The sequence below is a fragment of the Colletotrichum fructicola genome, assembly GCF_000319635.2.
Source record: "Colletotrichum fructicola Nara gc5 chromosome Unknown KSG_Nara_v1_contig04, whole genome shotgun sequence".
NCBI lineage: Eukaryota > Fungi > Ascomycota > Sordariomycetes > Glomerellales > Glomerellaceae > Colletotrichum > Colletotrichum fructicola.
In genome coordinates this window covers 6099962-6115846 of record NW_027094054.1, presented here as the reverse complement: position 1 = coordinate 6115846, position 15885 = coordinate 6099962, and the positions used below count along the sequence as shown (strand labels likewise).

At 56.1% G+C, this 15885-nt stretch overlaps 1 protein-coding gene across 1 annotated transcript in view; it reads left to right on the top strand.

The window, feature by feature from the left end:
* The window catches only part of CGGC5_v008604 (putative cell agglutination protein), a gene marked incomplete at both ends in the record, with an annotated part of 29866 nt that extends 14502 nt beyond the window's left edge, over positions 1–15364 (top strand). Inside the window, 2 exons of the mRNA XM_066152040.1 lie at positions 30–4862; positions 4995–15364. Of these exons, the coding sequence (XP_066008719.1) occupies positions 30–4862; positions 4995–15364 (15203 nt within the window). The remainder of the gene's footprint in view (positions 1–29; positions 4863–4994) is intronic.
* Positions 15365–15885: the final 521 nt, after the last annotated feature.

Sequence of the window (15885 nt, the reverse complement as noted above, 5' to 3'; positions counted from 1 at the left end):
CGCTGGTTCGATTACTCTTACATCCACAGCACTCCCTAATCCTGCAGACCCCACTGGCATTAGAACAGTCATTGTGCAAGTTCCTGGCGATCAAGCCACATCGACAGACATTTTGGGCGATATTTTCACCACCGTGACGTCGACATACGCTGGCTCCGTGACTCTCACTTCTACGGCTCTGCCTGACGTTGCGGACCCAAGTGGCATCCGAACAGTCATCGTACAGGTTCCAGGCGACTTGGCGTCTTCCGCGACTGATCCTCTTGCCGCTTCGTTCACAACCATTTTCAGCACGTACCCTGGCTCAGTTACCTTGACAACTACTTTGCCGCCTGCTGCAACCGACCCATCTGGTCTCGGCACTGTCATTGTCCAGCTTCCGGATATCCTCGCCACGTCTACGGGGAATGCCCTGCCAACATCAACAGACGGTGTTTTGCCTGCGTCTTTCACCACAATCTTCAGCACGCACGACGGCTCCATTCCGCTCACCACGACCCTGCCACCAGACGTTACCGACCCATCTGGTCTTGGAACTGTCATTGTTCAAATCCCCGCGAGTGCTACTTCCGATCCTTTGGCTGCTTCTTATACTACCATCACCAGCGGCTACACTGGTTTGGTCCCTCAGACCACCACCTTGGCGCCCGCGAATCCTGGAGATCTCGGAACAGTCGTCGTACAAGTCCCCAGCGCTACTGTCGATCCCGGAGTCTTCCTTACCACCGTCACAAGTGGCTACGATGGCTCAATTACTCAACTCACCACTCTGCCCGTTGCAACTATTGATGGTTCGACGATTCAAACTGTGATCGCGCAGGTTCCTACCCTTGTGCCGACCGACTCGATTGATCTTGATGATCTCCTCGTCACTTTGACAAATGGCTATGACGGTTCTGTGACCTTGACAACAACATTGCCTGCGGTTACCATTGATGGATCGACAATCCGGTCTGTTATTGTTCAAGTACCGACTCAGACAGCTCTGCCCGGTGTTTTCCTTACCACTCTTACAAGTGGCTACGATGGCTCAGTTACGCAGACAACCACCTTGCCTGTTGCTACTGTTGGAGGTCTTCCCATCCAGACCGTGGTTGTGCAGGTCCCTACTGCCACAGTCTCCGACGGAATCCAGTTCACCACTATCACCAGTGGTTACGACGGATTTCTTACCCAGACGACGAGCCTTCCCATTGGTACAGTCGGCGGCGTTCCGGTCCAGACAGTCGTTGTCCAGGTTCCTACCTCTACGGACCCTCTTGGCGCTCTGTACACGACTCTCACAAGCGCTTATCCCGGCTCGGTCACCTTGACCACCACTCTCGCTCCGGCTGGTACAGGTATTCCTGAGTTGGGTACTGTTGTCGTCCAGGTGCCGTCCGATGTTCTCTCTGGTGCGACCCAGTACACTACTCTTACCAGTGGATACGACGGTTCTCTACTGCTTACGCAGACTGGTATCACCACCGGCGCAGATGGTCTCGCTACTGTTATCGTTTTGCAGCCAACTGGAACGCTTACAGTTCTCCCGTCCGACAGCGCAAGCGCTACTGAATCTGGCGACCCTGCTTTATTCATTACGATCACAACTGGATACCCAGGCTCGGTCATCGCTACCCAAACTGACTCGGTCACTGGCCCTGATGGTCTCGTCACTGTCGTCGTCCAGACTCCCACGATCACTGCTCTGCCTAGTCTTGACTATACCACCATCACGAGCGGATATGACGGCTCGGTCCTGCAAACCCTTATTGGATCAGCCACGGGTGCAGACGGTCTTGCTACCGTCATTGTGCAGGTTCCTACTGGATCAATCACAGTCGCACCGGCGACGTCAGGAACTAGCGTGCCCGGCATCTCGTACACCACTGTCACTGAGACTTACGATGGCTCGTTTCTCCAGACGCTCATCGGCTCAATCCTTGGTCTTGATGGTCTCGCAACGGTTCTTGTGCAAGTTCCTAAAATCAGTATCGATATCTCGATCTCTCTTGGCTTGCCTTCCCTCGGACCGGGTGCCACTCCCACGATTACCGTCGATCCTTCGGCTACTACCAGTGTCCCTGGCTTATCATACACCACCGTCACAAGTGGTTACGATGGCTCAATCGTCCAGACCCAGCTTGGATCCGTCACCGGCATCGATGGACTCGCCACTGCTGTCGTTCTGGTACCCAGCACCGCGGCCACTCTGCCGACTTCGGTTACCGAGAACATCATCTCGTACATCACGGTTACGACTGGCTACGATGGTTCTATCACTTTGTTCCAGACTATTGCACCCGCAGCTTCTGGCCTTCCTGGCACCGTCCTCGCCCAGATCCCGACTGCGGCAGGGCCCATCACGGCGCCGACAGTCACCACGCCTTCACTTACCGGCTCAGGCGGAACTGTCACGGTCACATCGTTCGACCCGAGCATGACTGGTTCTGCTTTCATCACAACGACGTTGTCGCCCTCTCGTCTCAGTGACCCAGTCACGGTGCTCGTCGCGGTTCCTCGGCGACTCTTCTTGGTCACAACCTCGATCCCAGGCCTGTCATCTGTGCGTACGTCAACAATGTCCATCGGTCTCGACGGCATTCAGACCGTCATGGTACAGGTTCCAGCTCTCTCGACTCCCACAGCGCTGTCAACGCCTACAATTGGCGCGATCACCACCGTCACCACTCCTTATGCAGGCTCGGTTACTTTGATCCAGACCCAGACTCCAGTCAACATTGGCGACCCAACTACCGTGCTTGTTCAAGTTCCAGAGGCGCTGTTCGAGATCACCTCAACGCGCTTTGGAGCAACTTCTGCAGGAACGACCACGGTATCGCCAATTGGCACTGGTGGTCCCACAGTCATCATCGATGTTCCGGGAGCCTTCTCTACCATCACAAGCGGATACTCCGGTCTCATTCCGTCTACCACCACGATCTTGCCTACTGGTCTTGATGACATTGGTCTTGTCATCATCCAGACGCCGACTGCCGAAGTCAGCTCAATTGGAGGCACCATCTTCACTACCGCTCCTGGTACTGGTCTTATTCCGACTACTACCACGGTTACCGGCACTGATGGTATCGTGTCTGTGATTGTCGAGACTCCCACGATTGGCGTGACTTCTGGAGGCACCGTCTTCACCACCATTCCGGGAACTGGCCTTCTTCCGACGGCCACCACCATTACTGGTGCAGATGGAATTGTGTCTGTCATTTTCGAGACTCCTACTGTCTCGGCGACCGCCATTCCCATTACCGTCTTCACCACGGTACCCGGGACTGGATTGCTTCCTACAGCAACTACAGTCACTGGTGCCGATGGCGTCGTCTCTGTCATCTTCCAGACTCCCACGACCTCGGGCGAGCTGCCCACGGTCTTTACCACGATCCCTGGAACTGGTGCTCTCCCTGCAACACTCACAGTCACCGGAACCGATGGAGTGGTTTCAGTCATTTTCGAGGCACCCACAGTCACTTCAGGAGGTCTTCCCACGACCATCTTTACCACCGTTCCTGGCACCGGTCTGCTTCCCGAGGCCACGACCGTTACGGGCGCAGATGGCATCGTTTCGGTCATCTTCCAAACACCCACAACGGCTGCACCAGGCGCACCGACTACCGTCTTTACCACGGCACCTGGCACTGGTCTCTTGCCCGCGACCACCACGGTCACCGGCGCTGATGGCATCGTCTCCGTCATCTTCCTCGACCCTGACACCTCTGGTGAGCCTACAATCACGCCAACCGCGGCCACCACCGTCTTCACCACCATCCCAGGCACTGGAGTCCTCCCCGCCACCAACATTGTTACCGGTCCCGATGGAGTGGTCTCGGTCATTGTCTCCGAGGCCACGGCCACAAGCATCCCTGGAGTTACATACACCACTATTACCACGGGAGGCCCGGCTTTGGCTACAAGAACTATTCTGCCATCCGTTCTTGGTGATTTGGCAACCGTTATCGTCGAGACTCCCACTTTGGGTGCCAGTCCTAGTGCTTTCATCACGGTCACCTCAGCTGGCCCCGTCCCGACTACTTTCACCCTTCTCCCGGCTTCTCTGGGCGAAACCGGTACTGTTGTGATCGTTCCGACCACATCCTCAGACCTGGCTGTCGACCCGGCTCTGTCATTCACCACAGTCTTCTCGGCCGGCCCAGTCCCTACGACTCTTACAATTTTGCCAGCTATTTCTGGAGACCTCGGCACTATCATCGTGGTCCCGACAGCATCTTCGGACCTTCCCATTGATCCGGCACTTTCACTCACTACTATGTTCTCTGCTGGTCCTATCCCGACAACCTTCACCCTGCCCCCTGCAGTCGGCGGACTGCCAGGCACGGTTGTGATCGTTCCTTCAGCAACCTCTTCGGACTTGCTTGTCGACCCTGCTCTCGAATACACCACTGTGTTCTCTGCTGGCCCCATCCCGACGACCTTCACTCTTGCTCCAGCATCCAGTGGGTTGCCAGGCACAGTCGTGGTCGTCCCCTCGACGACTTCTTCGGACCTGCTCGTCGACCCGGCTCCCGAGTACACCACCGTATTCTCCGCTGGTCCCGTTCCTACCACCTACACACTTCCTCCGGCAGTCAGTGGTCTTCCTGGCACGGTGGTTGTTGTTCCATCAGCAACCTCGTCAGACTTGCTCGTTGACCCCGCCCTGCAATTCACCACTGTCTTCTCTGCGGGTCCTGTTCCGACGACTTTCACAATCACTCCGGCTGTTAGCGGCTCTCTTGGTACAGTTGTCATTGTGCCGTCAGCAACTTCTTCGGACTTGCTCATCGACCCCGCGATCCAATATACGACCGTCATCTCTGCGGGTCCTATTCCTACGACTTACACAATCCCTCCCGCAGCAAGTGGTCTCCCTGGTACCATTGTCGTTGTTCCTACAGCTTCATCCGATCTGTCGATCGAGCCTGCCCTCTCACTTACAACGGTTTTCTCTGCGGGTCCAATTCCGACGACTTACACCCTTCCTCCAGCATCAAGTGGTCTTCCAGGAACCGCCGTTGTGGTCCCTACCGCTTCGTCCGATCTGCCTATCGACCCGGCATTGTCGTACACAACCGTCTTTTCCGCCGGTCCCATTCCCACGACGTTCACTCTGCCGCTCCTGTCAAGCGGTCTTCCTGGTACTGTGGTGGTGGTTCCGTCCCCCACCTCGGGTTTGCCAATCGACCCTGCGCTGTCATACACAACAATCTTCTCCGCTGGTCCTATCCCAACCACCCTCACGATTCCGCCTGCGGCGAGCGGCCTTCCAGGCACCGTCATTATCCAGTCTCCTGGCGTCTTCTTCGACACGATTACATCGACGTACGATGGGACCGCTCCCGCCTTGTCGACTGTCTTCCCTACTGCGGCTGGTGAAACCGGTACCGTTATCGTCCTTGTGCCTTCCGGCCTTGTACCTTCTGCCACGGTGCCGTTGACGACACCGACTCTCACCCGCAGCCAGGTAACGATCACCTCTCTCTACACTGGCAGGATTCGCTTCAGCACCACCATTGGCGTCAGCATCCAAGGAGACCCAACTCTTCCCGACACGGTCGTTGTATACGTCCCCTTCACCGAGGGTGTATCTGCGACGCCGACAGCAACCCCTGGTGCAGTCACGACAATTTTCACCGGAATCCCCGGAACGTTCGCGGGACCTCAGACTACCACTCTACCAGTCGGCGCAGATGGTGTGGAAACAGTCCTCATCCAGACTGCTCTTCCTGCGCTCACTCCCACTGCTACTGGTCTCACCACAATCTTCACTGGCATCCCGGGAACTTTCGTGGGTCCCATCACCACGACATTGCCTGCTGGCCCCGACGGCATCCAGACAGTTCTTATTCAGACTGCTCTTCCTGGTGTCACTCCTACCGCCACTGGTCTCACTACGATCTTCACCGGCATTCCAGGAACTTTCGTGGGAAGCTTGACGACAACGCTTCCGGCCGGCCTTGATGGCATTGAAACAATATTGATCCAAACTGCTTTGCCTAGCATTACGCCGACCGCTACTGCCGTCACGACCGTTTTCACTGGTATTCCCGGAACATTCTTGGGTTCCCTGACGACGACGCTTCCCGCCGGCCCTGATGGTATCGAAACCGTTCTCATCCAGACTGCGTTATCAGGAGTCGTCCCGAGCGCGACCGCTGCCACGACAATCTTCACGGGTGTTCCTGGCACCTTCTTGGGTTCTGTGACAACCACTCTACCTGCTGGACTTGATGGCATCGAGACTGTTCTCATCCAAACAGCTCTTCCAACGGGAGGCCCTACAGCTAGCCCGACCGCCGGCCCGACCGCAGTTACTACGGTATTTACGGGTATCCCAGGAACCTTCATAGGATCCCTGACAACCACTTTACCCGCCGGCCCAGATGGTATCGAAACTGTTCTGATCCAGACCGCGTTGACTGCTATCCCAAGCGCAACTGGCCTGACGACGGTCTTCACCGGTATCCCTGGCACTTTCATCGGTCCTGTGACAACAACCTTGCCCGCTGGCCCTGATGGAATCGAGACAGTCCTCATTCAGACTGCTCTTAGCGCTATCCCGACAGCTACTGGTTTGACAACGATCTTCACGGGTATTCCTGGCACGTTCTTGGGTTCTCTCACGACCACGCTCCCGGCTGGTCTTGACGGCATTGAGACCGTTCTCATCCAGACTGCTTTGAGTGCTATTCCGACCGCTACTGGTCTTACCACCATATTCACTGGAATCCCAGGCACCTTTGTTGGGCCCGTCACAACAACTCTTCCGGTCGGTCCAAATGGTATCGAGACGGTGCTTATCCAGACTGCTCTGCCTACAGCAAGCCCGACCGCAGTTACTACCATATTTACTGGTATTCTCGGAACATTTTTGGGCTCTTTGACATCAACTCTGCCCGCCGGTCTTGACGGCATTGAGACAGTACTCATCCAGACCGCCCTGCCTACGGCTACCGCTGGCGCAATTACCACAATCTTCACCGCCGTTCCTGGAACCTTCTCTGGGGTCCGCACTACAACGCTGCCAGTCGGCCTCGATGGTATCGAGACTGTCCTTGTTGAGAGTGCCTTGTCAACCGCTCCCCCGAGTGTCACTGTCACGTACACGACCATCTTCTCGGGCATCGTTGGCACGTTTGTTGGACCTCAAACGTCCACACTCCCCGCCGGACCTGATGGTATCGCAACTGTCATTATTGCTTCTGCAATCCCGTCTGAGAGCATTCGCTTCACCACGATCCTCACAGGGCTTCCAGGAACATTTACCGGCACTCAGGTCACCACCTTGCCGGTCGGAACCGACGGCATTGCGACTGTGTTGTTGCAAACTGCTCTGCCGACAGTTTCTCCCGTCTCATACACGACTGTGCTCACTGGTATCCCAGGAACATTCCTCGGTACCCAAGCTACTACATTGCCAGCGGGCACCAACGGCATCGCGACGGTCTTGTTGCAAACCGCTCTGCCTACTGCTTTGCCAATCTCGTACACGACACTGCTTACAGGTATTCCGGGTACCTTCATCGGCACTCAAGCAACTACTCTGCCTGCTGGCACTGACGGCATTGCTACCGTGTTGCTACAAACTGCCTTGCCCACTGTCGCACCTGTTTCCTACACAACTCTGTTCTCGGGTGTGCCTGGTACATTCACGGGCACCGTGGCCACAACGCTCCCTGTCGGTACGGACGGCATCGCAACTGTCATCTTCCAGACTGCCATACCCACGCCCACAGTCTCATCGCCAGGAGTTTCGTACACTACGATCTTCTCGGGCTTGCCAGGTACATTCATCGGCACTTTGGCAACTACTCTGCCCGTGGGAAGCGACGGCATCGCCACAGTCATCTTCCAAACCGCTCTCCCTACACCTACAAGTGCCCCTGGTCCTTCGTACACGACTATTCTGACTGGTGTGCCGGGAACGTTTATTGGTACTCTGGCAACCACCTTGCCTGCTGGCCCTGATGGTCTTGGTACTGTTCTCTTGCAAACTGCTCTGCCGATTGCAACCTCAACTCCTCCTGGACTGCAGTATACCACGATTCTTACTGGTGTTCCGGGAACGTTTGCTGGAACCCAAACCAACACTTTGCCGTTGATTTCCGGTGCCACGATCGGAACGGTTCTTTTGGAGACCGCCGTTCCCACCGCCAGCCCGATCGAATACACGACGCTGCTTACTGGCGTTCCGGGTACTTTCATCGGAACCCAGACAACCACGCTCCCGATCATCAGCGGCACTGTTGGCACAGTCCTGATTCAGACTGCTCTGCCTACCGCTCAAAGTATTGATATTACGTACGTCACCGTCATCACTGGCGTCCTGGGCACATTCCCTGGAACCCGCGCTTCGACGGCCCAGCCTACTGGAACCCAGCGAACCGGGACCGTCTTCTTGGAGACCGCGATTCCTGCAATCACCTCGAATGCGGCTTCGTACGTCACAATCGTCACTGGAATCCCGGCAACCTTTACTGGTACCCAGACCCGAACCTTGTCTGGTATTGGAGCCGATGGCCTCGGCACTGTTCTCTTAGAGACCGCGCTGCCCATCACAAGCCCAATCTCCTACACAACCATCTTCTCTGGCATTCCTGGAACGTTTATCGGTACACAGGCTCTTACTCTGGCTCCTGGTACTGATGGATTGGGTACCGTTGTCTTACAGACAGCCATTCCCTCGGCCCCTGTTCAATCGTTCACAACCATTTTCTCCGGTATCCCGGGTACGTTCCTTGGAACTCAAACTCGTACTCTATCTGGTACTGGCGCAGATGGCCTCGGAACGGTTGTGTTGGAGACGGCGTTGCCAACGGCACTCGCTCAGTCCTACACGACCATCTTTTCTGGCGTTCCGGGCACCTTTGTCGGCACTTCAACGCTTACCCTTCCGGGCATTGGCACGAACGGCCTCGGCACTGTCGTTCTTCAGACAGCCCTTCCTACTGCGCTCGCGGCTTCGTACACGACGGTCTTCTCTGGCATCCCAGGAACATTCCTGGGAACCCAAACTCGCACCCTCTCTGGAACTGGTGCAGACGGCCTTGGTACAGTTGTTTTGGAGACTGCTTTGCCTACGGCATTGGCCCAGTCTTATACCACGATTTTGTCTGGCGTCCCTGGCACGTTCGTAGGAACTTCGACGCTCACTCTGCCTGGCACTGGTATCGACGGACTTGGCACGGTCGTTCTTCAGACGGCTATCCCTACTGCAAGCCCAACTGTGAGGCCTCAGTTCACCACGCTTGTTACGGGTATTCCTGGATCCTTCATCGGAACCCAGACGACTACTCTACCTGTCGTTGGTACTGGCAATTTAGCCACGGTACTACTCCAGACTGCCGTTCCTGTGGTGTCTTACGTGACCCAGGTCACGGGCATTCCGGGCACTTTCGTTGGAACAAGCACGCGAACCCTGCCTATCGCCGGCACAGGCAACGTGGGAACGATTCTCCTGGAGACCGCCGTTCCTTTGGCTTCGTTCACGACCATCTTCAGTGGCGTCCCTGGCACATTCGCCGGAACGCAGACCCGCACTTTACCAGCTCTTGGCACTGACGGTCTGATCACGGTTGTTCTTGAGACTGCTATACCCGAGGCTACTTCATCGGCTCTGCCGTCTGTCACGGTCATCAACACGTCATATGTCACGATCATCACGGGTATCTTTGGTACTTTCGATGGAACTCAGACAACGACCCTTCCTGCCGCGGTCACCAATCCTGGCTTGGTCACTGTCGTCCTTCAAACTGCCATCCCCAGCGCTGGCACAACTGCGTTCACCACGATCCTCACAGGCATCCCTGGCGCCACTTTCCCCGGCACCAGGACGAGCACTTTGCCCGTCATTGGAACTCTCGGAACTGTACTCCTCGAGACAGCCATTCCCAGCGTCCCCGCGACTTCGTTCACGACGATCTTCACTGGAGTACCAGGAGCCACGTTCGTCGGCACCCAGTTCAGCACTCTGCCTGTCACCGGTTCCATTGGCACCGTTCTCGCAGAGACTGCTCTCCCTGCCATCCCGACAACGTCGCTCACCACCATCTTCACTGGTATTCCTGGAGCTACTTTCATCGGTACGCAATTCTCGACTCTGCCCGCTACTGGAACGATCGGCACGGTATTGGCTCAAACCGCGCTCCCTGCCCTTCCGACGACCTCGTTCACCACGATCTTCAGTGGAATTCCAGGAGCTACCTTCGTTGATCCTCTCACCACCACGCTTCCAGTTACTGGCACGATTGGCACCGTTATCATCGAGAGTGCACTGCCCGCGGTGATTTCGTACATCACCGTTCCAACTGGCGTGCCCGGCGCAAGCTTCATCGGCACCCAGTTCTCTACCCTACCCCTCACTGGTGCCATTGGTACTGTCTTGGCTCAAACCGCGCTCCCGGCTGACATTTCGTATGTCACGATTCCTACCGGAGTACCTGGGGCTACCTTCATCGGAACCCAACTCACCACTCTCCCGGTGACTGGTACTATTGGTACGGTTTTGGCTCAAACTGCCATCCCCAATGCAGCCACGTCTTATACCACGGTCCTCACCGGCGTCATCGGCACCTTTGCCGGCACACGAGCAACAACTCTTCCCGTTACTGGCACCCTTGGAACCGTGCTCTTGGAGACAGCTCTTCCAGTGCCGACGTCGTACACGACGCTCATCACCGGAATTCCGGGCACATTTATCGGCGCTCAGACAACTACCTTGGCAGGCTCAGGAACGGTCGGCACTGTACTTATACAGACGGCGCTGCCTCTGCCACCAGTCACTTCGTACACCACGATCCCGACTGGCACCATCGGCACGTTCGCCGGCACTCAGACAATCACCCTGCCGCTTACTGGCACTTTGGGCACCGTTTTGCTCCAGACCGCCATCCCGCCTATTGTTACTGGCTACACCACGATTACTCGCGGCGTCACTGACACGTTTGTGGGCACTCGTACTTCAACGGGCCCGGTCAGCGGCACGCTGGGTACGGTATTCGAGGAAACGGCTATTCCGCCTTTGCCTACATCATACTTCACTCTCGTCACTGGTATTATCGGGACATTTGCGGGTACGCAGACGACGACTTTGCCCGTTACTGGAAACATCGGCACCGTCTTGCTTGAGACTGCTTTGCCTGTTCCAACTTCCTACACGACAATCTTGACTGGCGCTCCTGGCACTTTCATTGGCACTCGCGTGACGACGCTACCCGTCAGCGGCACCCTTGGTACCGTTCTTTTGCAGACGGCGTTGCCCATTCCAACGTCATATGTTACAGTCACAACCGGCATTCCGGGCACCTTCACTGGTACTCAGGTATCAACGATCCCAGGATCTGACACTATTGCCACCGTGGTGCTTCAAACGGCCCTCCCCTTCCCTACCTCGTACACCACACTCCTCACTGGTGCCCCTGGCACCTTTGTTGGAACCAGAACTACAACTTTGCCGGTTTCTGGCACCCTCGGAACTGTCTTGCTCCAAACTGCTCTCCCTCTGCCGACATCATATGTCACGCAAACTACGGGTATCCTTGGTGCTACGTTCCTCGGCACCCAGACAACGACAATTGGATCCGGAACCCTGGCCACGGTACTCCTCGAGACGGCCCTTCCCTTCCCTACTTCGTACACCACGATCTTCACAGGTGTCCCTGGAGCCAATTTCCCAGGAACGCAGACGGTTACTCTCTCTGCTACCGGCACCCTGGCAACAGTCTTGGTTCAGTCCTCAGTTCCAATTCCGACGTCATACACAACCGTCTTCACAGGCATTCCGGGAGCCACCTTTGCTGGACCTCAGACTTCTACACTCGTAGGGTCTGGATCCATCGCAACTGTGCTCATCCAGACTGCTCTGCCAATCCCGACATCATACACCACGATCGTCACTGGCCTTGCCGGAACTGTGTTCCCCGGAACCCAGACGGTTACGCTTTCGGCCACGGGAACCCTCGGAACCGTTCTGCTTCAGACTGCCATTCCGTACACGACCGTTCTCACAGGAATTCCTGGAACCTTCATCGGAACCCAGGCAATCACCATTCCTCCGGTCGGAAGCCAGCTTGGAACAGTCCTTCTTCAAACCGCCTTGCCGCTCTCATACACCACAGTTACTAGTGGAATCACGAGCGACTTCACCGGCACAAGGACCCTTACTCTTGATGGCACGGGCACCAATGTCCGAACTGTTGTCTTGGAGACTGCTATCCCTGCCCAGGTCATTGTCTCTTACACGACAATCATCACAGGTTACACGACAATCATCACAGGTATTCTCGGCACTTTCGCCGGCACTCAGACGTCTACAGTTCCCACAACTGGGCCTGGCCAGAGCCTCGTCACCGTTTTCTTGGAGACTGCTATTCGCCCGATTTCGTTCACGACAGTCTTTAGCGGCGTCATCGGCAACTTTGCAGGCACTTCAACCGTTACTCTTCCCACGACCGCCGGCCAGGCCCTTGGTACCGTGGTTCTGCAAACCGCGCTGCAAACCACATCCTACATCACGATTCCTTCGGGCGTACCTGGCAACTTCCAAGGCACCTCACTCATCACCTTGGACGGCACTGGTCTCATCAGAACCGTTATCGCGGAGACAGCCTTGCCCACAACATCGTACACGACGATTGTGTCAGGAGTTGCTGGTAACTTCCAGGGCACTTCTCTCATCACTCTGTCAGGCACTGGTCTCATCCGAACTGTCATTGCTGAAACCGCGATCCCAACGACTGGCTACGTGACGATTCCCACCGGCGTTCCTGGTAACTTTGCTGGAACTTCGCTCATCACTCAGTCTGCCGCTCCTGGCGCCACGCTCATCACCGTCTTGGCCCAAACAGCTATTCCGACCACCGGCTATGTGACCATTCCCACTGGCGTCCCGGGTAACTTCCAGGGTACGTCTTTAATCACACAGTCAGCTGCCGCAGGTGCCACGTTGATTACTGTGTTGGCTCAAACCGCCATTCCCACAACGGGATACGTGACAATTCCCACGGGTGTACCTGGAAACTTCCAGGGCACATCTTTGATCACGCAGTCTGCCGCCGCAGGAGCAACGCTCATCACCGTGTTGGCTCAAACAGCCATTCCTACTACAGGTTATGTGACAATCCCGACTGGCGTCACGGGCAACTTCGTGGGAACCTCCTTGGTTACTCAGTCTGCTCCCGCAGGTGCCACGTTGATTACGGTGCTGGCTCAGACTGCTATTCCTACAACAGGATATATCACCATTCCCACGGGTGTTACCGGCAATTTTGCCGGCACATCTTTGGTTACTCAATCTGCTGCCGCAGGAGCTACTCTCATCACGGTTCTGGCACAGACGGCCATTCCGACGACGGGATACATCACCATCCCTACCGGGGTGATAGGCACGTTCCAAGGCACGTCTCTGGTCACGCAATCCGCAGCTGCTGGCGCTACTCTTATCACTGTTCTCGCGCAGACAGCTCTGCCAACAACCCGCTTCACTACCATCCCGACTGGTGTTGCGGGCAACTTTGCCGGCACGTCGTACATTACTCAATCTGCTGCTGCGGGAGCTACCGTTATCACGGTCCTCGCGGAGACGGCTATCCCGACCACGAGCTACGTGACCGTCCCAACTGGAGTTCCTGGAACCTTCCAAGGCACCTCGCTGGTGACTCAGTCAGCCGCCGCGGGCGCCACTTTGATCACGGTTCAGGCACAGACAGCCCTGCCTATCACGACGACGACGACCGTCCTTACCGGTGTCCAAGGTGTTTTCGCTGGGACTTCATACCTCACCCTTACTGGCAGCGGAACTATCGTCACTGTTCTCGCCCAGACTGCCCTGGCTCAGACTTCCTACGTGACCATCCCCTCTGGAGTGCCTGGCGCTACTTTCACCGGTACGTCATTGGTCACTCAGTCTGGAACAGGTCTTGTCAGGACGGTCATCGCAGAAACTGCCCTGCCCACGACAACATATGTCACAATTCCTACGGGTGTTGTTGGAGCTACCTTTACCGGCACCTCCTACGTTACTCAGAGTGGCACCGGTCTCATCAGGACCGTTCTCGCCGAGACAGCAATCGCACCAACGACGACATACGTCACTGTTCCTTCTGGAGTCACTGGAGCCTCTTTCACTGGCACTTCTCTCATTACCCAATCGGGCACTGGGCTGACCAGAACCGTCATTGCGGCCACGGCCGTTCCCATCTCGACCGTCTATACGACCATCCCGACTGGAGTTGGCGGTTCTTTCACAGGAACTCGCTACTCCACCGTAAGCGGCACCGGCAGTCTCATCACTGTATTCGCGCAGACTCGCATTCCCACGGCCACACGTGTCGTTACGCAGACGTCCTCGCCATCGGGATGTATCCCCACGCCCGTCGCAAGCCCTACTGGACGCTGCATCACTCAAGCACAAGTCAATGCAGTTCCGATCCCGACTCAATGCTCCAGCTTGGATCAGACCCTCCTCGGCGGGGTGCTCACCACTCCTAGTCCGTCGCAGCTCGCCGCTTGTCAAGCCGCGTTGGGCAACTATGCCACCATCCCTCAGGTTGCGGCTTGTACCGTATCCGGACTCAGGCTCCTCGGCACATATGCCGACTGTATCAGGACCGGTCTTGCCAGTGCAATTGGCTGTGTCACAAGTCTGCCGCTCTCATGTACTCAGATCGAGGCTGCCACGGGTGTCGCCGCCATTACGGCGCAAGCTAATGTCTGTATCGCCAATTTGGGGATTTTCGGATATTCTGGACTTTTCGGCAACACCGTTAACTTAGTAGCTTGCATCACAAACAATGCAGCTACTTCTGGTCTGGCGGTCCTCAACTGCATCGAACAGGGCACCGGCCTGCCCATCAACAGCTCCAGAGCAAACACGGCGGTGCTATGCCCATCAGGAACAGCTTGCCCGCAGGTTCCCACGGCTTGCGGAGCTCTTCTGGATGCGTCGTTCAACTTGACGAACGGTCTCAATGCCCAGGTCAACCTCTGTCAGGCGGCCCTGGTGGTCAATTCCATTCCAAACGTTCTCAGCACGACTCTTGCAGACCCCTTGGGCACAGTTGGCTGTCTGGTCGACAGTCTTCTGAGCTCGTTACAAATCGGCCAGTGTATCGTGCAGAAGATCCAATCCGCCTGTATCACCAGCTTGCCCCAGACCTGTCTCAACATCGGCGTGGGCGCCCAAGCAAGCGGCCTTGCCAGCAACGTGAACGCGGCGGTATCAGTCACGGATCTCCTCAGCTGCGTCACGAGTCTCGGCTTGCTGGCGAACAGAGTCGACCCTAACTGCTTCAACGTCAGCTTGGGCTCACAGGGCATCGTTTCTTGCCTGAACCTCAGCTTGTTCGGCGTCGCCACCGTCAACGTTGTCACCAAATAAGGTGGCTTGACTACCTCTCTCTATGCATTTTTTCTTATGTTCAATGGTGTTGGAGGAAATGAAATTGTTTGGAGGGGAGAAAAAGCACCCACTACTCCCCCTGTTTTTATGTTCAGAATTACGCTGGCTTCTCTTGCGCCGATTAGGCAAGACGTTACTTTTACAGACACAAGACTGTTAATCATGTAATCATAATATCAATACCACCTTCATTTGTTCAACATTTCGTAACTCATTCTGTGACCTGCAACATGAAGTTCATCTGAAAAGACGTGATATGCGGAATGCAGGATTGGCAAATCGGCGATAGACTGTTCACTAACTCAGCTGATTTGGAGGGGCTTGAGGCGGCCTAAAAGACCTAGATGCTCAGTGCACTGCGGGGAGCATGTACGCTGAAGTCGGCGGCCTTGACTCGCATCATAAGGGCGAAGGGCGGCATGAGATGACAGGTGCTAGGACACCAGGGGAGGATAGGACTCACAGTGACAGATCCTGGATGAACCGAACGTACCAGCCCT